Genomic DNA, 27,696 nt, shown 5'->3' with positions numbered 1-27,696 from the left:
CTTACAGTGCATCTGTGTGTAGGTGACTGTGGCAGCGGGGTGTGGTTTGGGCGCTGGCTGCTGGAGTGAAGGGAGTGGCTCGGCCGTAGGCCAGACAGCTGATCGGAATCAGGTAATCAGTGCCGGAATAAAAGCATGTCGTAACCTGGTTCTGGGCTGTTTTGCAGTAGGCGGGGTCATGGAAGGTCGCCAAAGGACCTGTGAAGGTTCCCACCCGGGCAACGTTTGAGACCCGCGTATATTTTTGTTTGGAGTTAATAAACGCCTGTGTTCAACCAACATGCTCTTTCCGTCCCTATTTGAAGCCTGTGTGAGCGGAGAGGCTCACAGTGACAATGTGTCTTTTTTTGACTTTCAAAGTATTTTTATGAAAGTACTGAGAAAATGTTTTTTTTTACTAATTGAACTGGGCTGAGATGACCCTGATAACTTTTCCCAGGGTTTCATTTGTTCGAACCATGAAAAGCAGAGTCAGACAAGGGTTTCGTGTATGAGTAAATGCTGGATTCAGTGGGTGATAGAGATAGAATGATGACCAAAAGCTGCAGTAGGTGAGGTATCACAAAGGGGGGAAATATTGTCTTAATGCTGAGAGAAATAGTCAAATAAATAATTTAATCAATAATGGAAAAGTATCTTTTTAGTTGGCCAAACCAAATGTGTAAACAACATCTCAAGCTACACTGCACCAGGATGCAACACTTTTACACTTAACTGCTCTTTTCTCAGATAAAAAAATGACAAGATTGTGACGGATATATCCTCTGTGGTTTCATGCAAAAATATGTTCTGCTACTGCGCTGCTGAGAAAAACAACACATATTTCACACCTGATAAGGTGTTCTTTCTCACATCTGCTACAAAACAATGTTTTTTTAAATCGCTGGCAGGAGCACAGGTGTGCAGGTAGACTGGTAAACTGGCAGATCTACTCTTATTCATGGGTTTTTGTTAACAAAAAAAGCTTAATTTGTTGTCAATATTTTAGTCAGTTGAATTTCCAAGACTATATTTGCAAAAATAAATGACATCCTGCTTAAGCAATACTTTCAAACAACATAAAAAAGGGATGAAAATGATCTTGCATGCAAAAAAAACTAAAAGCTGTCTTACTGGTAGCTGGTCTTTTTGATATTTGAAAACACAAGTTTCTGACATTTAGCATTGGGTTGAGGAGGTGGGGGAATGGTACAGTCTACTGATTCATGCACAGCAGCAGCATCTGCAGAGGACAGATAAGATCGGTAACGCCCCTTCTGTGGTTTTATTATATGGGATAACAGACAAAGATCTTCATTGGAGTATATGCATTTGCTTAGTATTACTGTGCACATCTCAGCCTTGTGGTCTAAAGATCACATCTTTCCAGTCACCTGCATGACAGAATCTGAAAATAACATTAAACCACACGTGAATTGGATGTGTTACTTTTGTCACAAGTTAAGTTTGAAATAAAAAACAACAACAATATTAAGTGTAAAAAAGCCTTTATGCCAGAGTTTGAAAGCCTAACGGACTGTCACCTCTGATTCCTCGAAGCTTATTAGAAATACATAATGAATGAATAATACTTTTAAAAAGTGATTTACGGAGTATTGGTGTATGTGAGTATACTGTATGTGCACACAAAGTTTCGGAGACACCGGTTGTTCCTTGTACGTTTAATGGCAAAATAACCGAGGACAAAATAAAATATTTACAACACTTAGTAACATGTAAACACAATCTTCTGTACAAAGAAATATACATGCAAAAGTAAAAATAATTAATAATAAGACATTCAAAATGACATTGCTGCAGTCTTGTTCTATGTGTACTTAAAATATGACATAGCTATGAGGTTTACATCCTGGGTGTGGGCAAACTGCCCGACCCTCTCTGTACATCTTTACATCATGTATAGGGGGGGTTTCCCAAAGGCATTTTACTACTTAGATCATATTCTTCCATGAATAGGCTTTAAGAGAATTTGATAAACTGATTAACAGCATGATTTTGGGAAACCTAGATCCACTCCAATAAATAGAATGACACAGAATGAGATACTTAGACTGTACAGACCAAAGAAAATCAACATTTTTTTGACTTCTTGAACATCAAATCAGACAGCAACTCTTAAAACCTTCAAATAAAATAAGAAACAATGCACATATTTAGTCTCACCCACCTCTAGTTCGACTCCATCAACTGGCACTTCAACAACTTTATAACCCAAAGACATCAACTCAACCAAATGAAAATAACTGGAAGATAACATGTCAATGACGAATTATAGTTATCAAAGTGATACATTTGAACTTTTGTTGGTACAATCTCTGGCGTCTCCTTAAAGTTTAATGATTAATTCTCATACAATTTAAAGTCTGTGGTGAATGGGCCACAGTGAGACATTTTTCCAGACATATTACTTGGTGTCTTATTGTGTCTTACAACTTCAAACTGATATGCTAAAAAGACTCGAGCAACATACACCAGTATCTACCTACAAAAGCCAAACAAACTCACACAGCAAACTACTCTGTGCACAGCTTGAAAAAAGTGAAATATTCGTTTTTTCAGCAAGAAACCACCAAACACTTTCTTATTACGATAAAGAATAAATAAATCCAGACTGAACCTATGGAAACACTCACATGTCCTGGTTCAGTGTGGTCTGTTATAACTTAACATTAGAAATCATAAAAAAGACACATTTTAGCGGGAAAAGAAAGCAGAGTCAACTTTGGTATTGTTACAGAAATTAAAAACAGAATAATGAGAAAATTAAAGCATAAGTGCCTATATTTTATAGATACACATTTTTATACATTATTTCCCAAAAACCCGCCTCATGTCTGGGGTTTTTGCAGATATTAATACTGAACTTAATACATAAGAGTTAACACAATACAGACATCTATCGCAGTACCAGGTACGTACATGCCTTTTTAAGAATACGGCTACAACACAAAGTCTTCATAAATAGTTGCATAAATGTTAAAGCTGCAACATTGCACATGGGAATTGATGCAAATTACGAGTGCATTTCTAGTAGCGGTTTGTTCATAGTAAAATGCAGACTCAAGGAGTGACCTCAAAAACTGCATGGACTCACTAATACTCTGCAAATTAAATCGCTTTTGTTCCTTTGAGACAAATTCTTCAAAATGAGAATGAAAGGCAGGAATACGTTATTTACAAATAAGGCGGATGCAGGTAAAATTCTGAGAGGCGATGCCGAATAGTTTAATACTTGTTAATTGAGTTTATCTTATTGTCACAGACAGAATGGGGGCATAAAGATAAGCAAACTATTGCACTGAATGTAACTATAATGTGTTTCTGGAAAACATGGTTTTGGTCTTCATCTTAGAATAAGTGGACCCTGCTGATGGGTTCCACTTTGTTCACACATCCCACTTCTCTCGTCTACTCACCTTTGTTTGAATAAAGACAGATCTCTGTTTACTCACTGTACATGGTTTCATTTACAAAAAGTAATCTCTCATTACAAAAAAACATTTTCTTGTGTTCAACCGAAAGCAGCCTGAATTACTCTTATTATACAGTATTCTATTTTCTCCGTTCAACACTGGTCGCAACGCAAGACTTGCTCAAGCTTGCTGAGGAAGCTTGTTGAGAAAGCTCGGGTTTCTCTCCCTGCTAAGTCACGGTTTGAAATCTCAAACAGATTCCAACAGTTAATTTGTTGTGCAGGCATAATGACAATATGCCAAGGTAAAGGAGGGGGGGTTGGGGTTAGAGTCAGAGGGTTTATCAGCAGAGGTCAGTCAGTCAGCAGCAGCAGGATTTGTGTGGCGTAGTGAGGGAAAAGGGGATCATTGTGGAAATGTTGCTGGTGTTCCTCTCAGTAACAGCTCAACTCAACAAAGGTTACTCATCCTCCAAAGCTTTGTGGACAGGCAGGAATTCCTTCAAGTCCTCAACAAAGCAGAACGTGTATCCACAGTACACGTTGCTGTCTCGTGAGTTAGATGTGGTTGAGCAGCCGGCTGTGAAGAAAGGCCTTAACGGTGGCGATGGGCCGAACATCGTTCTGGTGTTTCCGTCTCTCGATGAAGGCGATGAGTCTGGAGGTGTCCAGATGTTGATGATTCTGTGGCAGCGCTGGTGGCTGTGTATGGTTCAGGGTGGTGTGACCAGTGTCTCTGTTCATCATGCCTCGGGGCTGCAGCCAGGGCTCCTGCAGGCAGGACCCCGCGGGGGGGCGCCGCTCCGGCTCGCTCTGGAGCAGCAGGCACACAAAGTCCCTGGCAGCAGCGCTCACACCCTGAAAGTAGTCCTCAGGGAAGCTGAAGTCAAGACGACAGATGTTCAAACACGTCTCCTCCAAACTCTCATCCAGGAAGGGAGAGGCACCGCTCAGAACAACGTAGGTCACCACCCCTGTTAATGAAGAAAGAGCTTCGTTAGTTGTTTCAAATTAGCTTCTTATGATGTTATATACAAGTTACCAGTGGTTTGAGGTAACTAAGTACATTTACTCAAGTTCAAGTTTTTGCTACTTTGTACTTCTATCTCATATAATTCAGATGTAAAAAGTGTAATTGTACTACACTATATTTATTTAATACCTTTACTTACTTTGGAGATTTGGATTAATAATGTAATGAGTAAATCACACTTAAATAAGACTTTAGTTACACCTAGCGTAAAATTCACAAGCTACCCTACAGTATGTTAAGTAATTGAAGTGTGCTGCCTCTTTACAAGCTTTGATTAACATATTAATGCATCAATAATTATAATCTTAATATATATTATTCTGAAATGGGCTCATCGGCTTAATGAGTACTTTTACTTTTGGTACTTCAAGTTTAATTTGATTAAGTTTTCCCTTGATTAACATTTTGAATGCAGGACCTTTACTTGTAACCGAGTATATCCACACTAAGGTACTTCTGCTTTGACTTCTGAGTACTTCTGAGTACTTCCACCTCTGCAAGTTACAAACTACTTGTGTTCAGAAACAAACCTAAGCTCCAGAGGTCGGACATCAGTGAAGCAGGCTGACCCAGGATCAGCTCAGGAGCAGAGAACTCTGGGCTCCCCAGGAGAGGGTGGGTGTAGAAGGAGGGAGGGTTCAGCTGTACTGCATCACCAAAGTCTGTCAGCTTGATCACCGGCTGGGAAGACGCATGTTCCACCACGATGTTCTCCGGCTGGGGAGCAGGGGGACGAGACGTTACGCATATATGCATAAAGGAGGTTTCTTTACAGCAACACATTTGAATGCCTAATTCCCAGAGCCAAAGCTGATGTCTTAAAATGCTGACTGATAGTCCAACACCTACATATTTGTATTTTGCTATCACAATAGATACAGAAGCTGGAACCAGATAATATCAGACATTTTTGCTAAGACTACTGTGTTGATCAAGTAATCTATATATCTACTAAGTATTTAGCTCTACCCTGATGTTATGCATTTACTTTAAGATCAAGATGTGCTATCCTCCAGCTGTGCAGGTAGTGGAGAGCTTCAAGAATATCTCTGAGGTAGAGAGCCACCTTCTCCTCCGTCAGGTTGCCCCAGCTCACTATGTAGTCAAGGAAACGTCCCTGGTCTGCCCTGAATACAAAAACACAATATGCATTTGAGTGTCATGAGAGGTTTAAAATTCACACGGATAAACAATCTAAATGTTCAAACATTGAGCAGTCAGATTAGGGAAACACAACAGTACTTACATCTCCAGCACAAGAACGTAGCTGTGGGCCGTCTCATACGTGTCCAGCAGCCCCACCATGTGGGGATGATCCAGAGTCTGGAGCAGCCGGACCTCATGCAGCACCTGCTCTCGACGCAGCAGCTTCTTGTTGATGTGTTTTGCTGCAATTGTCCGTTTACTGCCTCTCTGGTCACACCGCTTTGTCACTGAGAACCTGCCCCTGGGGAGCAGATATCAGGGTTAGAAGAAAATATTAATACGCTTTTAGTAGGCCTACAGGTTATTTTTGATTAAATCTCATTGTCATTGAAAGTGATTTAGTGTATTGTATTTGTCTCGATGAGATTTATCAGGCTAAAATCAGTGGGGAATAATACATGCAATTACATTTGTGGGATCTATCTAAAGGTATGTGATGCGATTTCTTTCGCGCGTCACGATTACTTGTAAACTCAATGCAAAGATAGAAGCGAGTTTGCGATAGCCAATCAGCGGTGAGAATCTGCCGTCACTGACGTTGAATCATAAAAACCAAACAGCAGCTTTTGGCTCTTGGCGACAGACCACAGTTCCTCACATAGATTATATGGTAGATACCAACATCAACACAATAAACATATTTGACTGTGATTTAATTTTAGAACACGTTTCAAAATGATGCAGAAATAACCACACAATGATACCGGCTAGTATCAATCAAAATTAGCATAAATTGCGTCATTCGCGATGCTTATACCTTACGCTATAATAATTGACCTTCTTCTCCTTACCTTCCTAATTCAGTGATCTCTGTGTAGTAGGAGGCAAAGCTGCTTTTCCAGAGGACTTCACTGCCGTCGTCAGCTGTTCCTGAGATAACATTTTGTATTCAAATAGAGTACTAATCAAAAACATGCCTTTGAAGATAATACACCAAGTCAAGTAGAACCTTTTCTTTTTCATTTGCTTAACAGAAATGTAAATGCAACTACAATTGCAGAGGTTCAAAGCTTAACTGAGGTGATATTCAGTAAATCAGCTTTACAGAACAAACCCAGGTACAGTATCTATCTGGTAAATGAATAGTTGATGGTTTAATTCCATCGGAGGACTCTCACCTGAGACCCTGAGGCTGCCGGAGGAGGTGACAGAGCCTGCTACATTTGTGGCAACACAGGTGTAAACACCACTGTCCTCTACAGACGCTCCCAGGATACAGAGAGCGGCCTCTCCTGTCTCACTGTAGAATGGGAGAGAAGAAAGGAAAGATAGAGTAAGATGCAACATGCTAGCCTGAGGTTTTGTCCTCAGAGTAAAGGCTTCCTATCTTATCACATGAACCTGATAGTTTAATTAAGTCAGCTCAAATGAAGTCAAGTTATCTTCTGTCACCTGTAAGTGACGTTGTACTGTTCATTGTTGCTCAGAGTGTTGTTGTCAGGTCCCCGCCAAGTGACGGTGGCCCGGGGTCGACCGCACACTTTACACCTCAGAGTAACACTGTCACCACCCTCGCACGCAACATCGCCAACAGGGACTAAGAACTCTGGAGGAGCTGGAAAGAAAGAAGAGGAGTCAGAGATGAAAGTGAAGGTGATTATGTGCATTCAATCCCAAATCAGTATACAGAATCATGTCTATTCAGGTTAAAAGTAAGACGTAATGTCAATTTCAAACATGAAGATGTATATGGTCTATGGGTAAAATGTGTACTTACCATCAGGGATGAAGTTGGGATTTAGAAGCTGTAACGAAAATATAAAGAATAAATACGATTTTTTGCACAAACTCAAATTTAAAGAGCGAATTCATTGGGTTTGTAAAAAAAATATCTTTAAATTCTGTACCTTGACAGAGACTTTGTTGGCCAGGCCATCCTGAGACTTGCGGTATCCGTTCTCCATCTTCCTGCCCTCTTTGTCTCTTTTTTCAGACTTTCGGCGGATACGGAGCGCTGTATGCCATGATAATGATTTCCTAAAGACCAAAAAAGAAGCAGTCATGATGAATTCTGACATTTGCATTTGTTTGTTTTTGTCACAGGAACAAGAGAGATGTATTCTTACTTGATGGTTCCTTCAGGGAGGTCGGGTGTGATGGAGGTGGAGGTATGTCCTAATACATAGCCAGGGATCCAGCCCTCAGCAGCAGGGCTGTGCTCATTGGACGCCCGGTACACCAGGAACATGTTCTGCTGGTTGCTGGCTAGCATTTGAACTACCTCGCCCTGCACCACACTGATCTCATCCTCCTTCACTGCCACATAGTCCTGGGTCACCAACATGGTGGACACACTGCTGCTGCTACTGCTTTCACTCTGCAGAAGAAGATTGGAACTCTTTAGACTTTAACACACATGCTTTTTAACAAAACACAGTGTGACACATACATTTTTTTAAAAAGGGGTGCACAAACTGTATCAGAAGCTTCACACCAATCAAACAGGATTTGATTGACAGGTTCAAACACAGATGACCTTGCTGTTATGATGGACACATGCAGGAAGCATTGAAAGATGCCTTTTTTCTTTTTGCAAATAAAGGGTTAAAGCAACTATCTGCATCAACATGACTGAGTTATTTTATAAAACAGAAGTCATGTCCGAGAAGAAAGTGTGAAGCAGAAGTTATGATCCTCACGACAGTTGCTGAAATACAGAAGTTTGTGGCTTCAAGGACAGAGTGAAGCTGAAGTAAAAAAAACATATTTACAAGAAAAAATCTATTTTGAATCAGCTTGAAGATAAATAGAGCAGGTTGAAGTGAAGAAAAGCAGCTAGTGTAGTCTCAGTGCTAACCATTACAGGGAAAGAAGGAGGAAGGAGATAATAGGTGGAAGAGCTCCTCATCCATGTCAAAGTTTTGACCATAGATGATTGATTATCACATTAAAATATTCCAGAGGAAATGTGAATGCAAAAGATCATTTTACAACTGTTAGTGTATATTAGCTGCGGTAGAGAAGCAAACACATACTGAAACTTCAAGAGTCAAGAAAGCAAATACACCAGTTGCTGTATGAGTCAGATCCACACTGTTAGTACATCCCTGGAGAGCCAGAAGACTCTCTCTCACACACACTGTCGGTGAAGTTAGTGCACTCAGATAGCCGTTAATCTCCAGTGTGGTAGTTGTTGCTTGTACAAGCCATTCTCAGAGCCAGCGACAGGGTGACTGACAGATAGCCAGTCAGTGAGGGCGGGGTTAGTGACTAGTGAGTAGCTCCAGGCCTCACTCAGGCCTGGGCCTCAAATTGGCATCTTACCCCGTTGCTCTGGATGGAGTGTATGGACTGCTCGCTGGTGGAGGAGCAGGTGCTCATGCGGTCTATGTCCTTACTGTGGGTGGAGTGGCGGTGATGAGAGGGCTTCCCGTGGCTCCCTCTGCCCAAAGAGTCCCCTCCTCCACCACAGTCGCTGGGGTAGGAGAAGGAGCCAGGCCGGCTGGCAGGAGAGGGGGGCACAGAAGGGACCATAGCCCAGAAAGAGGTGCCTTTATGAGCTGGGCTAGAAGGGACTAATGCATCCTTTCCTCCACCTCCAGGGGACTGGGGTGAAATCAGAGGAGAAACTGTCCCAGCTCGAGGGCTTTTTAGGTTCAAATTAAGAGGAGCTACGGCCATCTGTGGTATACCAGCTGTTTGATGTTTCTGGGTTTCTTCAAAACCCCCCAGTCTGACACTACCATCCATGCTGTCTGATGGGCTGTTACTGTTATTGCTGTTATTTCCATGAGGACTATCCAGCATCCTCATCTTTGGGACCTCTGAGGCTAACACCTCTCCATTTGTGGGGCTGTCTGGGTAGGGGTTAGAGGGGAGGGACAGAGGGTGGCAGGGTGACCACATACCTGCTGATCTGTCGGGCCCCTCAGGGCCCGGGGAATGGTGGTGGTGGACGGGCTGGGGTAAGCGTGAGGATGGCTGGGGGATGCGAGAGGGTCGAGAGCGAGGGCCGCACAGAGAGGAGGAGCTGCTCCCCGATCCTCCAGAGCCACCACCACCTCCTCCCCCTCCCATGCTGGAGCTGCTGCCTCCTGGCAGGCCTCCAGTGCAACTGCTGCTACTGCTGGGTGGGCCGCCCGGCCCGCCACCACCCACATGGTTCCTCTGATACTCTATGGGGGATGTCAGAGCTGTGGTAGGGGACAGATTACACTCATTACAAAATCATATTTTTTTCCAAGAAGTTGATAAAGAACTAGTAGAGACCGGAAAACCCAGACATGCTACTAGTGTACATTTCCATTGAAGTACACAGCCCAGCATTTTCTTGTTCATTTGTGTGCAGAGTCATATTCTCATAATTCTCTTACCATTGAGGAAGTTCCGCTGGTTCTCTAGTATCTGGCTGACCTGGTGGATCCAGACTTGACTGACCCCGGGGCTCATTGAATGCAGGGTGTACCTCTCCAGGTTTCCACTAGATGATCTGGATGTGAGGGTGAACTTGCAGGGGTCATCTGCATTTTCTTCTAAACCCAACCAGCTCACCTGAAGTGATGATATAAGAAAGAAAGAACAGAGAGGAAGGGTGGCAGTGAAAAAAGCAATAAGGGCAACAGGGGATTTCTTTTTAAAGAACCTACAGTCAAATCTACAGTCCACGATCAGGCAACACATACACACATTTTTCAACTGTTCAAGGCTTATATTTTGCTTTCACATAAGTGTTCTGTAATTTGTTTGAGCTGCATTTGCCTTGATGTTGTTCTTGAAGAGGTAGCCGGGAGAAGAGAAGCCCTTCTTTTTGTCTATGGGCTCGCTGAAGATGACGATCTGCTCAAACAGGAAGACTCTCCTCTCCTTCATCCTGGACAGAAGTCCTCCATCCTGGTCCGACACCATGAAGGTGTCTTGTAGGAGCAATCTGCCCTGTGCCACAATTTTACCCTGAAGCAAGAGGAAGATCAGACAGAAGAGTAATCAGAAGACAGGGAAAGGGGAGGACAGCATGCTCTTTGCACTTCTTCTGACAGTTTTCATTACTTAGATTGGATATAGGCAAGAGAAAAAACAACCAAAATAAGCATTGTCTATTACCACACAAACTACCTACAGTGCTAAGGCATGTTTGCAAAAAATGAGCGCACACTGACATCTAGTGGCAGTTGATTGAAATTGATTTCTGATAAGTATCGGTGTACATTATTTAAATGAATACCCTATTTAAATTAGTATGTTGTCCAAGCACACACACACAGAGACATGGACAGCAACAGAAAGAGGATAAGAGCAGTCTTACATCGAAGCCTTGAAGGCGCCCAACATTCATCATGTCATTGCAGCGCTTGGGGACCACGCACATAACCTCCACAGCTTTCTATAAAAGAACATGAAAGTACAAACTTGAAGAGGCAAACACATAAAATCCATTAAAAAAAATTAAAAAAGTATTGAGGATTTTAATGCGAGTCTTCGCATCACTTTTAGAAAGTTTAAAGTGTAACGTGGGCATCACATTACCTCCAGATCTTTTGTATCCACTCCAGCTTTCTTAGACATTTTAAGAAGATCCTGTGAAAGCGGTACATGATATTAATAATGACTTAACATTTGAATTCATCCTGAATGCAGTTTGCAAACTAAGAACACGATGACGGATTTACCTTCAGCAGTAACTGGTACTTCATTATACGTTGGACTGGTTTGATAAGCAGGTCAGTGATCTGCAATCTGTGGCCCAATCGCTGCTTGAGGTCCTGATGAAAGATACAAATGTTATGACGTGTAAACTGAAATACTGATCACCTGGACAATCCAACATTTAAAAAATAAATAATGAAGTTTGGGTAAAAACAATCTTACTTCAAAGTAAGTGTCAATGTATTCTGACACAACATGCTCAGATTTTGGTTTGTTCTGACAGTACACGATGTACATGTGTAACCTCCGCTCCTGCAAACAAAACAAAAGTAGGTTTTGGACACGAGAGGAAATACCACAATTTAGAGAATGTTTTTGATCTCTCGTTTAAATTCAATAAAATGTACTTAATAGGTTCCATACCTGTTTGACGAATAGAGGAGCCAGCCTGTCAGGATCCTCCAAACATTTCTCAAGCTCTCCCAGGAAAAGACTGTGGATCAATCAAGAGAGAGAAATATTATTTAACTGAACAAAGACCATGGCCCTGTTGTATTTGATGCTGTCTGGCTTTACACTGGGGCAGATAACACAACTTTAAAAGCATTTGTCAGGGTATTTGTCGGTTAACTGGAGAAGACTGCCAGCATACTCTTTGTGCCAGTCATAGATCTGATGGATGTTTCCAAAGACAATCTTGTCTTTTCCTCTCATGTCATCTGGAACTCCTTCCTCTTTCATTCTGCTCATGTAGCCCTGAGAGTAGGAAAGTCAGAAAAATGTTTAAAAAAAATGTACCGCAAACACTGGGCAAAAAGACATTTCTGAAAGTAAATGTTAAAATATACTTTAGTATCTGATTTTACCTCCACTACTGATCCCAGATCTCTGACATAGTCTCTCTCAGTCTCCACCAGCTCCAGAAGCACATAACTGAGGGACACAAAACAGAAATAGTCACCGTGTAATACAAATGTAATGCACTCAGCTGTGGATGAACATCAGAATTGTTCCATATAAGCACACAGATGAAGACAAACGTGATTAACTGATTGAACTCAAGCAGTTATTGTTTAATAAAACACTAACAAGACACCAGCTTATAACTCACTGTCTTCTCTTGAAGAAGCCAGACTTGCGCTCATCCAACTCATCGATGGGTGAGGAGGAGGAGAGGAGGGAGTTGTCGGAGGGGTTGAGGGAAGGAGAGCTGCTGTCGCCCTGCTCTACTGACAGAGAACTGGGACGATCCTCCAGTGACTGAGGGAACAAGGAGTGCAGAGGCAAGGGGATGAGGAAAGGGGGTAGAACAGAAAAAGGAAAATAAATAAATAACTGTCATTGAGATGAAAAATAAAAAGATTGTATGTTTTGGACAGCATGTTTTATTCAACTGTACTATCTTCACTTTGGTATGTGTCCATACTGTCTGTAAGCCAATAGGAATGTGTGTGTGTTGGGGATATAAACCAGAATGCAATGCCCATTTGTTGGAACAGTGGACAGCTGGCATAGTGAGTCACACTCCTTCTGACAGATGACTAGTGTCCATGATGCAATTCTCTGTCAACAACACCAGAAAGAAAGTGTGTGTGTGTGTGTGTGTGTGTGTGTGTGTGTGTGTGTGTGTGTGTGTGTGTGTGTGTGTGTGTGTGCTCCTACATTAATCTAGGAGAATTGTTCTGTGTACAAATGTGCCACAATTGTGTGTACGTGTGACTCGTTTATGATTTTTTTTCTGACCATCTTGCTCTTCACCAGCTCTTCGATGGCACTGACCAGCTCAGCAGCACTGGGCGTCTCTGAACTGCTGGGACGAGCGGAAAGACGGGAAGCAGACTACAAAGAAAAAAAAAAGACAGGAAGTTAAAGAATATGTTGTTAAGGTGTAAACATGATAAATGTAAAACTGGGTAGAGCAGCATGCGTAAAGCGGTCATATTCACTACTGTGAATCAGGCTCACCATTGTTGAGTTTGGACCCCGGTATTCCACAAGTCCATATAAGGACTTGGTGGGTGTGACCTCCCTAATAAAAGGGTTAACTTGGGACCAAGTAGGAGCCAATTACAGGCTGGTCTCAGGGAAACAGGGTTAACAATTACGAGGTGGGATTAGGTCAAGGGATAGCTCTAAGATTGGACTGATTTTCAGCACAAGCATCCTGATTGGTCAAATTACTTATAAACAGCAAACAGTGTTGCTTAATACTCCACTGGAGAGAACGTTTGCCTCTGCAACAGAGCCCAGACTGAGGCATCGTGGCAGGCACAGTTTTAAAAAGATCCCCTTTTCAAAACCAGACTTAATGGGAATTCACCATTCAGTCCGACAAACACCTCACCACTGCAGCAACATGTGAATATTAAAGTATTCACTTCAGCAACAGCAGAACAATTACACTCCATGGGAATGACACGTTGTTAGTAAAAGATAGATGACAAAAACGCACAGGAAAAAAAAGTTAGTTAAAGAAGGATCCGAAGTAGAGATGATGAAGTGGTTTTACATGGAGAGATAGGGAAACTGGGAAAGAAGAGAAGCAGAACAGAAATCAACGTAATGCTAAAGGAAAGAGGAACATGCAACCATCAAGAAAATAAGAGAGAAAAAATGAAAAGTTATTAGCCAAAGAAGAGTTTTTGTGTGTTTATTATAAGCTTTGTGGTTTAAATTCTGATTGGAACCAAACACAGACATTTGGCTGATTAAATTAAGACTAATGTGTATAACATTTAAAAGAAATTTGAACATTTAAAAATAACTAAATATGTTTTAGTACAAATGCAAGCTGAGGACTTAAAAACGATCAAAAGGCATCTTCCTGTGAATATAAATGTACTATATATTGACATGTGCATCCCCCAGTCAATGCACCTGTATTTGCATCTGTATTTGTTCGGCATTGTGTTTTTGTATGCGTCTATCTGTTGTGATTGCCCTGCGTGACCAACCTTGTCGTCCTGAGAGTCGGGCTGCAGCAGGCTGTGTTGCTGGATGGCCATTGGGGGAGGCAGAGGGACAGCATCGGCCCCTTCCTCTCCTTCCTCTTCACCGCAGCTCTGCATCCCTGATGAGGAAGACTTGGACAGGGTGCCACTGCTCAGACCCTCATTACGCATACGCTGGAGATAAAGAGAGGAGGAGAACCATTATTGTCAGAACCAAAACTGCATCTTTAAAGTGTTCTGATGCTGCACACTGCTTTATCTGTTCTTACTTCCTCCAGTGTCTCGTCCTGTGGCGTTGCAGCGTTGTCGTCAGAGTCCTTCTGCGAGCCGGCCATTGAGTCCATGTTCTTCCTCGTGCCATCGCGGTTCTTCTTGTGCTTGTGGGCGAGTTTCTTGACGTGGCCATCAGCTTTGCCAGAACTCAGCCGCCGCACGGGGCTGGTGAGCCACTTCCTCAAGGTGTTCCCAGGACGTTTGGGGCCTGGAGAGCTGTGATGACCCAGGGTGTGGCTGGAGCCTGGCTGCAGGGCGTCGTTACTGGATACAGACAAGGTGTCTAAGGGTGAGGAGGAGAAAAGGAAGAGAAGGTTGAATAATAACATTATGATAAGTACCTGTATATATTACATTTGTATTATTCTCAATGATCCCAAAAGGATTATCTCACCAAATAATCAAAATGCAGAATTTTAGTCTCGCATTGATTGACAGTGATTCAATTAAGGGATTCATTTTTATTACATTTTAGTAGAAGGTATCTTTTGTATCACAAATGCTTGTATGCAGAGTTAAAACAGGCCTATATTTCCATATAACCTCTCCAGGGATTAACATACAGTACATTATATAAAACATTAATGAATTGGCAAATTGAAGCTTAGTTTATATTTAAACCTCATTTAATTTGCTAATATATGTTACAAATTGTGTAACAAACCATAAACTAGACTATATAACATGTATTTGGGCATATGCAAGTTTGCATATTAGCGAATATTAAGAGAAGACACATCTTATGATAAAAGCCTGTGTGTTTCTGTTTGTTGAGCAGTGTAATGTGCAGGAGGCAGGCTGGCCTCCTCCTCACAGTGATGGCTGAGCCTCAGGGACTCTGTGGGAGGAGAGCTTTTTGCCTAGCGATGGAGCAATGAAAAAACGATACAAGATAAATGGGACGCTTGAGGCTTTGTCTGAATACTTTAAAGATACATCCACCTGTCTGTCTCACCTGTCTGCTCATTTAATCCGGTTATACTTCCCGTCTCTAGCATAACCCCCTCAGTTACCCTGACTTTTCTGCTGCATGCCACTGAAGAGAGAAACAACATCTCTGGCTCAAATAGCACATTTGACCTAGGAGTCTTGCGATCATAATGTTGAGGTTGGGTTTCTTTGCATGCTGTCCCAATATGAAACATGAACCCAACTCTGACACCACAGAGACTTCCCTGGACCAGACGTATTGTATGACCTCAAAGATGAACAAAGGTTAAGAGCATGATTTAAGAGTATGCCTTTCTCTGCTGCCAATATAAAAGAGTGAAGACAAAAACATAGATTTATAGATATGACAAAGCACTTCTATTTACCAAGGATTACCCAATGAGAGGAGTATGGTATTTCCTACCAGACTTCAAAAACTGGGACTGGGTCACCTGGTAATGTGTACACCATGTATGTCATCTTTCCTTCTCTACCCCTTTCCTGTCTGCAGCTGTCTTCTCCAATAAAAAGGCAAACAATAAATAACACTCCTAAACTGATGTTTTTTATCCCTCTCAAGGGATGATGTTCTGATTATGCAGAATAGCACAGTAATTCGAGAAATGGCATGACTTCAAAAACAAGTACATTCCTATGGAGACACAAGTGGAGTCAAGGCAATACTTTCCTCTATCACACCGCATCATTTGTTGAGATTCAAATCTGAAACCCAAAAATGATACAATGAAATATAGTTGTTTGGGATAATGTGCAGCCTGACTAAAGAGTTCATTATTTAGCTATTAGAGTGGTGCAAACAGAAATGCAGCTGCTCGTGATTAAAGCATACACACAAGCTGAATGGCTCTTATGAATGGCAGGTGTGGAAACATTGGCTCCCCTCATTGGACACTTTTTAACACAGCTTGAATGAACGCATCTGCACGTGAGAGTGCGAGTCAGTCTTTCAGCCTCTGGGAGACTTGTTTTTACGGCGCTTTGCTGATACGAAGCATGTGTTCTCACATCGCATGCAAAGGGAGAAAAAAGCACAGTTCCCAGAATAACAAGCGTCTCTCACACTATTAGGATTCAAAAAGCCATTTTATCCGAGAGTCTTCTCACAATCTCCCTCGGACAAAGAGCAAGTCATTTGGAGAGATCTCCAGTATAACCTGAGTGATAACAGTCATGATCTTTCATGGTATCTGCAGAGTTGAAGTTGTGTAAGATATTCTTAGCAATGAGTCAGGCGAACAATAACGTGAATAGATCAAGGAGGTGTAGATGAGAACATATCCTTTTCTGTTTTCATCCTACAAGTTACTTTTCATACCAGAAAAAAAAACAGATACTGTTTTATCTCCCTGGAATTAAAGGATTGAACTTCTCAAGAGATTTACAAATCCCACCCAAAGAGCATACTAAAAGACGATTTGACACAATTTGATGGAAGATAATCCCTTTTTCTTTTCGGCACATATTTACATGCAACAGCTCTGGTAAGTAAATCATTTAGGGAAGCTGTGAGGTTTAAGTAGTTTCCCCCTGCAGTAACAAATTAAATCCAGAGTCACAAACGTTTATTACGAGGCTGCCCTGGAATGCTTTAGTCATGGATACAATCATGGAGCCTATTTTAGATAACCAAAAGTTCACTATTGTTGGTCTCCAAGGATTATTAAAACCTTCTTTTATGAGTTCTCCATTTGTTTCATAATTCATACTCCAAGTAAAAGATACAGGTGCTGACAAGGTGTTTGAATTATTAGGATTTTTGAGACCTGAACACTTTGGGTAAACAACGGTAAGTGACCCCTGAAGCCTCACAAATCGGTTATTTATATTGTAAACCCCTTTCGGCTATTTTATTTGAAGTGGCGGACAACAGTGACAACCCAGAGCAAACACCTGTGTGCATAAGTCATCATTTCACACCTAGGTGAATATGTGTGCTTTTAAAAGGGAGTGAACCTGGGAGCCACACAGGAGTCAGGACTTCACACGTAGAGCAAACAGCGCGCTTCCTGGAGGCACACCGGGGTCACAACCTAACATGTAGACATACCGTTAGCAAGTACGTCTGAGCTATTAGACCAAAGGCTGTTTAACTGACACCTTCAATGCACACATGTTCGGTGTCTGGTGTGAAACAATAACTTTGTATCTTTCCAAATGTTTCTTATATACACATCTATAAAGGTACAACTGAAATCAGTGCATCTGTGGTTGCTGTTGTAAGATAATTTAAATAATAATTTAAATTCTCAATGGTCTATTTTTAAGGAAATGGAATAAATGGGCTTGAATATGAAATGTAGCTTTGGTAATAATTTAACCATGACTAATGTTGTGCTAATGTGGTGTTCCATAAATAAGTAAAATATTCCACCTCGTGTCCTTTGTGTCATGAATAAAAATGATTACACCTTGACAGTTAGATAAGCTTCCGGGGCTATCTTTAGCTCTGGTTATGCCAAGGAGGTTGTGCTAACAGGGGTGTAAATGGGTGAAACATGGGGTCAGTGTCCTTGACACATTCCTCCTCAGTAGAAAATAACCCTACTGACACACTCAGACACACAAAAGGGCATGACATTTGCCCTTTGCCCTGCAGAGTGTCTCCTCGGGAACAGCTGGTCAGGCTCGGACTCATGGGAAACAAACATGGGGGACACAAAGTTTGTTTGCAGGAGAGACACTACTGTAGCTAAGAGTTTGTCTTCCTCATGTAATCAGTGTTTTATTGTTGCTAACCATAAAGACACTGGATTTAAAGATGTAAAGCTCCATATACAATATTATATTGGCTGACCCTTCATGAAAGATGTGAACAGAGCAAATGTATGTGGAAAACCTTATTATTTGATTATGTATGTCTTCATTGTCATGCATTGTCTCTGTACACATCTACAGTAGCTATACCCTAAATGTCTTATCTTTGTCATAGTCAACTTTTCAGAAAAGAAAATTTGACAAATAACACTCTTGTTTGCCTACAAGAGGAATTCAAAAGCGTTGTTATAGTTTATATCTGTTAATCTTTGCAAAAATGTGTATCTTATGAGAAACCTGACATCTCTGTCGCTACAATTGTTGACTTGAGGCACTTCATAGATAACCATCTATTCAACCATACAAAAGTAAGCCTTTAAACTAAACTTTTCAAGCCAAATCAGATTTGTATTCAACCTTCTAATATATGGTCCTCTCAGTTTAGCTCTGTGGGCTGAGAGTCCCGTGAAAAGACCCACCAAGAATCCCCCAGATGCTCCCCACTGCAGCTTCAGATGTTTGCTAATCCATCTGCAAGCTACCGAGTGCAATAATTCAGTCAGTTCTTATTCACAACACTCCAAAGTTACATGCTAGATTTACGACTTGGTGTGTGTGTGCCTGTGTCTCAGAATAGGAGGGGAGGGGCTGCTGTACAACTGGAATGATCCCAAAAGTTTGCGCAGCTCCACAGAAGCATGCCTGGGATTCCAGAGGTGTCACCAGGGGAGCATTGTTGGTGTGGTCTCATCGTCCCCCGGAGAAGGGATACAAACACTCTGACACACAGAAACATCAGTCGCTTTGGTTTGAGAAGAGCTCTATGGGGCTGAGGTGCAGCGTTTGGGTAAGCTCCAGGGGGTTTGGCTAGATGATCTGTAGAAATGTTGACAATGCTGGAGAGGGCTTAGCACCATCAGCCATAGTTATGGAGGGCGTGGAGATGGGATGGGAGAGTTTAAAGACCACCAGCTATTATGGCAACATTTGTTAGATTTTTTTTTTACAGGCTTTGTCATATATTGTACACAACAGACAACTGTGAAAACACTAGACAGAAAACCGATTGGGAATGTGAGAAGCTCCTCATCTTACTTTTCTATTTGACCTCATTAATTTATTTTCTCCCTGGGGTCTACAAAACCCCCCTGCCCATCTGCACAGCACGCGCCTGACCTGGCGCACAGATGGGAACAAATAATCTTATCAATCTGATTTCAGCAGATTTAATATCTCGTCACATAACGGTGCATTCACCAAATTACTTTCGCTGCCATAATGCCTCAGCATAATCCACACTTGATTATTGAATGCCCTCTGCATTAAAACCCATTCGAAAATCACCAAAATAGTGCCATGGCATGACCATAACATGATGAACAAACAATAACAACAACAACAACAACACCAAACTGGTAGATGTATCTTTTTGGTAATTGTTGTGTCTTTCTTCACTATATAGAAGCAGCAAGTACAATTGCATCTCCATGAAATAAGCAGCATTATGTAGACATGTTACAATCTACATACTGTATCAAATCCTGCCACAGAACTGAAAATCAGTATGGTGTTTTCTGAAATATTTAAACGAACTTCACTCTGATATAAGCAAGAAAACAGGAAAAGGACTTGTTTTCAACACATTATGCCATTACTCATGTGGTACACATGATGGAGGCACCTACCCAGGTCCAGCAGCCAGAACTTGCAGCGGTCAGAGTGTCCTCCCTGAGCTGAATCCATGGAGCAAAAAGGGTTTGGAAACACTAAAGACTCAATTCCACGGGCCATGTCAAATCCCAACCCTCCGGAATTCTGATTTGAGATCTTCCCTCATTGCATATCCACAGGTACGAAAACCTGACTTTCAATTCCTTTGTAAAAATTGTTTTGTTTATGACTTATAGTTCACAGTAAAAAACAATTCTATGGGAACTGTGTAGCTTAATTTCCAAAGAGAAAGTGTGAAGGCCAGTGTGAGGAAAAATAAAAAGTCAAATGCAGCATAAGAGAGTAGGATGTTTTCTCCCTCTCTTTGTATCTCCTTCCCTCCCTCTCCTGTGAGTGGGCTGCTGTGAGGATATTGGGCAAGCCTCCACTGTGCCTCTCTGTTCGGAGGGGATGTCTGTTAGCATGCAGCACATCTACCGTAATACTCTTTGTAGAAGCACCCACTCACTTTGTGTGGGCGGGTGCATATATTACAGGCATTTAGATACATGCAAGTTTTGCAGTATGCTTGGAACAAATATAGACTAGGTTATGAAATCCAAGAGAAGTGAGAAACAAAATGTTTCTATAATTTAGAATCTCCACAGGGGTCTGAATAACTATTAGATACTGTATTCTCTACACAATATTCCTACATCTTTACTTTATGCGACAGTGTGCAGTCCAGAGTAGCTATGCAGGCTAGATACACAAAGATCTACCTGTAACTGTGAGTGTGTGTTTGTGTGCGTGTGTTTTCCTGTGCTCTAAACACACTATATCCTGTAAGAACACACACACACTTGTTCGTGCACTGGCCTGCACTTACTCGCTGCTCCTGAGTCCTTTTAACGATAACACTGTCATTAAGTTTGTACCTTTGTATTTATTTCATTACGAGAAGCACTGAATGTCAACCTGCATGCTTCGGCAAATGGGGAAACTCCAGTAATAAGATGAAAAATATGACCAGTGTGTAAATGAAAGTGCTCAAAACTTGATTAACCAGGAATGTGTAGGTTTGCTCAGGTTACAGCTGCCAGCCAAACAACACAGGACTTGAATGAACATTTAAAATAAAAATGCATTGAACACTATAGATGTGAGCTACTGTTTTTTTCACACATCCTATAAAAAGAGCAGAAAACCAGCTGCCAACTTCACACTTTGCAGACTAATCCTACTGTATGTGAACCATTCAATTCTACTCTAAACAAACATTGGCCTCCAACAGTCAATTATTCCTGCTTGTGGGACACAGCAGGAAAAAGGGGGATTTCCCAGACAACAATAATCCCCTAAACCGTCAGCCTACCACAACTTTGGACAAAGTGGGCTACATGGTTAGTCTGTAGACACAAAGGGCTGACAAAGTAGCAAAGACAGTTTTGTCATCCTGATTTTCAGGAACAGCCTTTTTTAACCACAGCATGCCCCATGTAGTGAGAAGCTCCTTTTCATCATTCCTACTGGCCACACAAACACACAGATTCAAACAGTGATGGCTTGTTAGGCTCAACCAAGGCACCAAAGAAAGCCAGATAAAACAGGAGCCCCTGTAACGAAAACAGAGATGAAAGGCAGTGAAGCCACAGTAGAAAGTATATAATGAGTAATTGGAGAATTCAACCGTTCTTGTGCTGTATTGTTATTAAGGTCATTCTTAAGGTGTGAGTGCGGGTATGTACAAGCAAACTATCATTTTAAATTCATAACTTTCTCCTACTGACTACAAAGAAGCTGCCAGCAAAATATTGGTATTCTATATTACCATAGAAACAAGCGATACAGCTCTCACCCACTCTTGTAGATTACAAAGGCACACGCAGAATGACAGCAACTCATCTCTCAAACGAACCAAGAGTCAAATGAGGGTCATGTCTGTTTATAGAGTCCTGTCCTCTTACTCACTTCTGTCAGCTATATGTATTCTTTGTTTTGCAGTATTGTGTACTGTATAAAATCTAGTATACTCATTATCTATTAATATATATATTTAAAACGTAAGAGTGGACCCACTGCAATGCCTTAAATGGCCCAATAGCAGACATGAAACAAAAATATTAAGTTAATTAAACAGTAAGATGCCAGATGTTTTTACATCAAACCATGGTGGAATATGGACTAGTTCACATGAAGAAGAAAACAGTAACCTCAGAGAGGCAGATCTAACAACAGTGCACAAGAATATGGAACATGATAGCAGCAGGTCTGACATTAGACACACCTACTGGATAAAGGAAGCATGACCAGTGCAACAATACTGATCAGTCACCTGAGCCAGCTACGGGGCCTTTGGCAGAGGACATGAACTGAATACATGCTCACATATTTTGCAGGAATAATGTTGACTATTATGTAAGGGATAATGTGCAGCGACGCGGTCATTACGGGGAAAAAGAACACCGACAGGCTGATCAGGAGCCCGACGCGAAGTTTGCTTTTCGTAATGAAAAGCAAACTGCATGCAGTTTACTTTTCAGACCAACTGTATACAGTTAAATCGAACGGACTTCTTTGTGCGGATGTGAGCGTCCTTAACAACGGTCAATAATTCCTTGACAGCGGTCTGTCTTTTCTGGATTAACAACGTGTCACGTGTTCTGAATTGACCAATCAGAATCGACTATTCAACTAAGCCATGTAATAAAAGGGTATAAAAGTATGGGATCTAGTTACAAGACACAGCCATCATAATCAAATTTGCACTGCAAGGAAACACTGTTATAATAAATCAAACCATTTTTGTATACGAAGAACTACAATCTTTAACCCTGTATCCATAATGTCAAATAAACATTTTGTCCTCCTAATTTTTGGAGCCCAAGACTTGTGAATTAATAATGTGTGTGCCACTTTTCTAACAAAAATCACACATACACATACAGGAAACAACCTTGGGGTCCACGTTATTGTCTCATCTTAATAAGACCCTTTGGGCACAACAACAGATGCAGAATCTGGTTGTGTAATATTTCCTCTGTGTTACCATGGAGGGAAATGCCGCTGCGTCATAAGGCTCTCTGACAGTAACACGATCTGTGGATATCAACATTGCTGGAAATTCAAAGGTGAAATTCATTTTTAAGATAATTAAAAGAGAGCTGCGCTTTAAGTGGGGTTTTCACAGTTGCATAGCAACACTCAAAAATACATGTACGTGCATCCCCAGCACTTTGGTGAGAAGTGAAGGAGCTGCAGGTCACCAATGAGGTGTTTGCAAATACGATGATTGTGACAAGCAGCTGTTGGGTGGGATACAGAGATTGTGCAGTCCACCAAGCTAAGAATAGCTTTTGTTAATGTTCTGATGTTCCTAAATGTCCCTTAATATGACAATAATGCCGGTGTTGGTATGAAAACAATGTCATCCTACCTTTGTGGTTGAAGAGCCCCTCCATCTCCATGGAGGACCTGGAGTGAGCGATGCAGAGCATGGCGCAGGGCACGATGCCCTCCTGGGCCGGAGAGCGGTCTGTGGTCCGCACCAGGACCCAGTCCGGCTTGTCGTGGAGACGCTCCAGAACCTCCACAGTCTGGCCTTGCCGCACCGTCAGCTCCCCGCTGCCACCTCCACTGCTGGCCAGAAAGTCATGGATCACCATCGTCAACTCACAGCCACCGGAAAGCTGAAATGGAAAAAAATATTTATTTGAAAACCTATTAATGATTACCTGTTAACAGATACTGGTATTTGATCATTATACCGTTCTCGTTTGCAGAAAGCATGAATGCAGTTAGTACTTCAACTTAATCATAGAGTCCAGATAATAGCCCCACCACTGTCATTCAGAAAGAACACTTACACGACACCACTCAAATTAATGAATGGACTCTGAGAACACAAAGTACATATTCCCACACTACCTCCTCTGATCACAGCACAGGTACTTCAGCAGCACCGTAAAGTCAAAATGTGAATGCACTGATGATTGATGACTCACTCTAGCACAAAACATCACTCTGAACATCTGACTCCACTCATCTAGGAATCATTTAAGTCTCTATGAATTGGTGGCGTTTATAAACAGAGGTGAAACCAGGTGGAATTAGTCACATGCTCACTGGTATTTATGTTGAACACGAGACTGCAAATGAAATAAATGTACAAATATGAATTACAAAATAATATATACCGTACTATCTTTTTTTGTCTGTGAAAGAGTTCAAATCAATTGCCTTAGCATTTTAATTTAATGTATTTTTTGTTACATTCTCTAAGAACAAGTGACATTTAAGAATATTTTGAGCAATTATATCAAATATTAACTAATAGCAGATGAGGAAAGTGTGCCAAGTATCTTGTTTCCTTTATAACCAAAGTAGATAACATTTATCATTTCAAAGATGTTCACTTTGTTTAAGCCACATCATTGTTATTTTTTTGTTAAATTAAAGCAAAGCACATTATTTGCAACATACCCTTTGATAGTGTGGCAAAGCCAGAGAGCTTAGGAGTTGGGAAACGGGATGTGAGATCCTGTCCTCCAGCCTCTGCATTGTTTTCCACTCCCGCATTGCAAGATAAATCCAAGATAAATCCAAAATAAAAAAAACCTACAGCAGTCTGATTTTTAGAGAAAACACCTATAAATCTCCTAAATCAAAATCTGCAGTTGCCTACTAAGCACAAGCTGGAAAATTATATAATTGATTAAACATTTTATGGAATATTTCCCCTGGGAAAACAGCCCCAGATAATTACAATCCTGATCCATGAGAGCCTCCCCAGGCTAGAAGAAAAGTTGCTGTCCTCCACCGTTACGGCCAACAGCACTCCTCTGTGGGTTCTTACAATCAGACTATTGAAGCTTAAATTATTCCCTGCTGTGTGTCTCTTCCCCGGAGCGGAGCAGTTAATCCATCCGTGTCTTTAAACAAGTCTTGTCACAATTAAGCTCACTAATGTCCATTGATAAATAAAAAAACACTCTGTGAAATGTGGAGAAAAAAAACATTGCCTGAGTTTTTCTATGTTTAAAGCAAAGTGTGAGATCGATAGCTGTGAGGACTTCAAACTGTGCTCTCCTGTCTGGCATACAGACGAGCATCCTCTGTGAAGGGAGCGTGGGAGGCTGAAGCTGCTGACACACAAGTCACTCACTAAAGCAGAGACACACACACACACACACACACACACACACACACACACACACACACACACACACACACACACACACACACACACACACACACACACACACACACTAGCACAAACACACCACTGTCACCGTCTCTTGAATGAGAGGTCCCACAGAGAGACCTCACATAGAGAGAGATAGAGAGAAGCATTCAAACAGCGAGATAGAGATGCAAAATGTATACTTGCATGTGTGATGTGTGTTTTAAATGATAGAGCTTGTGAGTATACGGAGATAACTCTCAATATTTAATTAGTGTGGAATAGTTTTTACTGAAGTGGCTAAACACACATGAACACAAACACAGTGCTCACCTCCTCAACCTTTGGTGTCATGAACCAACCCCAGAGCTAGCTTAAGGCTAACAGTTTACTTAACAGTGACAGTGAACACACTATTAACAGTAGAACTGTATTAGGAAGAGCTGGGGAAAGTCCAATTCAAGTGTGAAAGTTAAGACCACATGTAAGAGTCCACCGCTACAGTTTATAATTAATATGACATAAAAGCATAAATATAATGTGTTTATCTATGAGTTCTGGTATGTGGATGTGTGTTGGCTTTATAGTTGCTCATACTGAGCGTAGGAGGACATGCCTTCTGTGGTGCTATTACCAGATATAACCACAGCCGACTCTACATGTTCACAGCAAAGAGATTCTCTCTTTCTCACACACACACACACACACACACACACACACACACACACACACACACACACACACACACACACACACACACACACCAAACTGTCAGATGGACGGTTTGTTCCCCCTAACACAATCCAACATCATCACAGGAAACAACTCGAGGAGAGTTGCATGTATGTAACGAGGTTGCAGCTTCGGATGTGTGATGGCATGATATGGACCAATGAGAGAGTAGATACATTTTGACTGAGAGAACTCAATAGTCTGTTGCATGTTAAAGATAAGGGGGAACATATGAAAAACAAAAACGGTGTGCTGCCCAGTACATTTTGGGGATGATGAATAGTGTGAGTGTGTGTGTGTATGTGTGTGTGTGTGTGTGTGTGTGTGTGTGTGTGTGTGTGTGTGTGTGTGTGTGTGTGTGTGTGTGTGTGTGTGTGTGTGTGTGTGTGTGTGTGTGATCGTACCTTATCACTGTCCAGGGTATTTTGGGATGTTCGTGAAGCGATTGAGATGGTATCCGGTTGGCTGCTTGCGTCTCCCTGGCTGTCCAGATCCTCTCCATCCCTGAAGGAAATATTACTGTCATTATATTATTATAACATAATCCTTATGATTTATCGATACATTAGAGCCAGGATTCTAAGATCTGCTTTGCTCTGTAGTGTCACTTTTATTTATTTGCATTTAATGGTTAACTCAAGTAATATTGTTAAAAATGGTATTGATGTATTTTTTTGTATTATGTTTTGCATAGACAAATGCCTTTTCCAAAATATACTTTTTTGAAGGCAACATAAATGACATCAGAGTGATGCACTTTCAGCTTACCGTCTGCCTTTGTGTTTAGCTGTGGTGGCTTTAGGGATGTGGATGGGCTCCTTCAGAGCTCCGCGCAGGTGCACCGTTCTCTCCTGGATGACCTCCCGGATGTGTTTGATCCAGTCCTGCTTGTTCTCAATACTTGAAGACTGAGACACAACACACAATTGGGTATCATCATAACTTGATTTATATAACATTCCTCAGAAAGCTTTTTTAATGGTTCTTTAGAATCTTCTAACGTATGGAGTAATACAAGGGAATATCAAAAATACCTTTCACGGATATGTCAACAAAATGAAACAGGGAATTGTTTTTGATTTTCTGATTATGTTTTGGAAATGTATGCCAATTATAATGTAAAATTTGCAGATTCACAAACACAAATAAGAACCATCTTTGTGTTATAACTGGGAAAGTTAAATGGTGATATCAGTATGTTTAAAATGTATACCCTATTCACCTGAAGGGTCTCACTGTTAATTGCTAACCCATGACGCAGAATCAGATTTAATTAAGCAATTATACAGCCCTGTCTGAGCGCTTTGATCCTTGCAACCTCATGATTGAGTCACACATCCATATTCAGACACAATGTGAAATGATGACGAGAATGATAAGTGTCTCCATAACTCCACTTAGGGCTCCACAGAGAGACGCCGCCTCCTGTTAATTGACGTCACTGAGCCAATGCAAAAGTGCATTTAGCATATGAAGCTTATCTGTGTCTTATCTTCCTCCTTCCCTTAGCAACTAGCAGCACCATGGCTGCAGTGGCACCGTGTTGTATAAGACACAGATTCAAAAGGAATTTATGTAATTAGACAGAAAACTGTAAAGCACACATTCACACATCGTAACACATACACTGGGATCCACACATTTGACTCGTTCTCTCTGTCAGTCTCAAAACGAAACACTCCTGAACACCCTGCATAAAATATTGCTTCTGACTCACAATGTGAGAGCTACCAAGTTGCTTGTGAGTTTGGATTATGACCCATCAACTGCTATGCTAATGTTTCTGAGTGATGGGTGAATAAGTAGCAGAAAGTAACACTCCACCCCCGTACAGGGAGTGAACTTTCTTGGCTGAACAGAGGGGACTATGTAGGATTCAGTGGAGGTTGTCCACAGACACGGGTGACTTTTCTTCTTTATGTGTGCACAAGAAAAGTCACCTTTAGAGGAATCTTATTGATGGTCTATT

General features: G+C 41.4%; 1 protein-coding gene across 5 annotated transcripts in view; it reads right to left on the bottom strand.

Moving 5' to 3' along the window:
- Positions 1–1,645: 1,645 nt before the first annotated feature.
- Positions 1,646–27,696, bottom strand: part of LOC104952958 (triple functional domain protein) — a 49,522-nt gene continuing 23,471 nt past the window's right edge. For 3 of the 5 annotated variants that reach the window (XM_010779862.1, XM_010779865.1, XM_010779867.1), the window contains 27 exons: positions 26,496–26,635; positions 26,132–26,246; positions 23,250–23,502; positions 14,455–14,741; positions 14,189–14,359; positions 12,978–13,073; positions 12,346–12,494; positions 12,101–12,167; positions 11,887–11,990; positions 11,658–11,727; positions 11,457–11,546; positions 11,258–11,350; positions 11,115–11,165; positions 10,894–10,971; positions 10,350–10,541; positions 9,965–10,142; positions 8,916–9,784; positions 7,718–7,968; positions 7,499–7,628; positions 7,369–7,396; positions 7,044–7,206; positions 6,770–6,891; positions 6,443–6,521; positions 5,692–5,892; positions 5,434–5,572; positions 4,976–5,162; positions 1,646–4,386 (listed from right to left, as the gene is read on the bottom strand). In XM_010779862.1, the coding sequence (XP_010778164.1) occupies positions 3,971–4,386; positions 4,976–5,162; positions 5,434–5,572; positions 5,692–5,892; positions 6,443–6,521; positions 6,770–6,891; positions 7,044–7,206; positions 7,369–7,396; positions 7,499–7,628; positions 7,718–7,968; positions 8,916–9,784; positions 9,965–10,142; positions 10,350–10,541; positions 10,894–10,971; positions 11,115–11,165; positions 11,258–11,350; positions 11,457–11,546; positions 11,658–11,727; positions 11,887–11,990; positions 12,101–12,167; positions 12,346–12,494; positions 12,978–13,073; positions 14,189–14,359; positions 14,455–14,741; positions 23,250–23,502; positions 26,132–26,246; positions 26,496–26,635 (4,719 nt within the window). In that variant the 3' untranslated portion in view covers positions 1,646–3,970. The remainder of the gene's footprint in view (positions 4,387–4,975; positions 5,163–5,433; positions 5,573–5,691; positions 5,893–6,442; positions 6,522–6,769; positions 6,892–7,043; positions 7,207–7,368; positions 7,397–7,498; positions 7,629–7,717; positions 7,969–8,915; positions 9,785–9,964; positions 10,143–10,349; positions 10,542–10,893; positions 10,972–11,114; positions 11,166–11,257; positions 11,351–11,456; positions 11,547–11,657; positions 11,728–11,886; positions 11,991–12,100; positions 12,168–12,345; positions 12,495–12,977; positions 13,074–14,188; positions 14,360–14,454; positions 14,742–23,249; positions 23,503–26,131; positions 26,247–26,495; positions 26,636–27,696) is intronic. The other 2 variants (XM_010779864.1, XM_010779866.1) reach the window with 2 other exon arrangements.

Source organism: Notothenia coriiceps, unplaced genomic scaffold, assembly GCF_000735185.1.
Source record: "Notothenia coriiceps isolate Sejong01 unplaced genomic scaffold, NC01 NC01_scaffold00020910, whole genome shotgun sequence".
Taxonomy (NCBI): Eukaryota; Metazoa; Chordata; class Actinopteri; order Perciformes; family Nototheniidae; genus Notothenia; species Notothenia coriiceps.
This window is presented reverse-complemented; position numbering and strand designations above follow the sequence as displayed.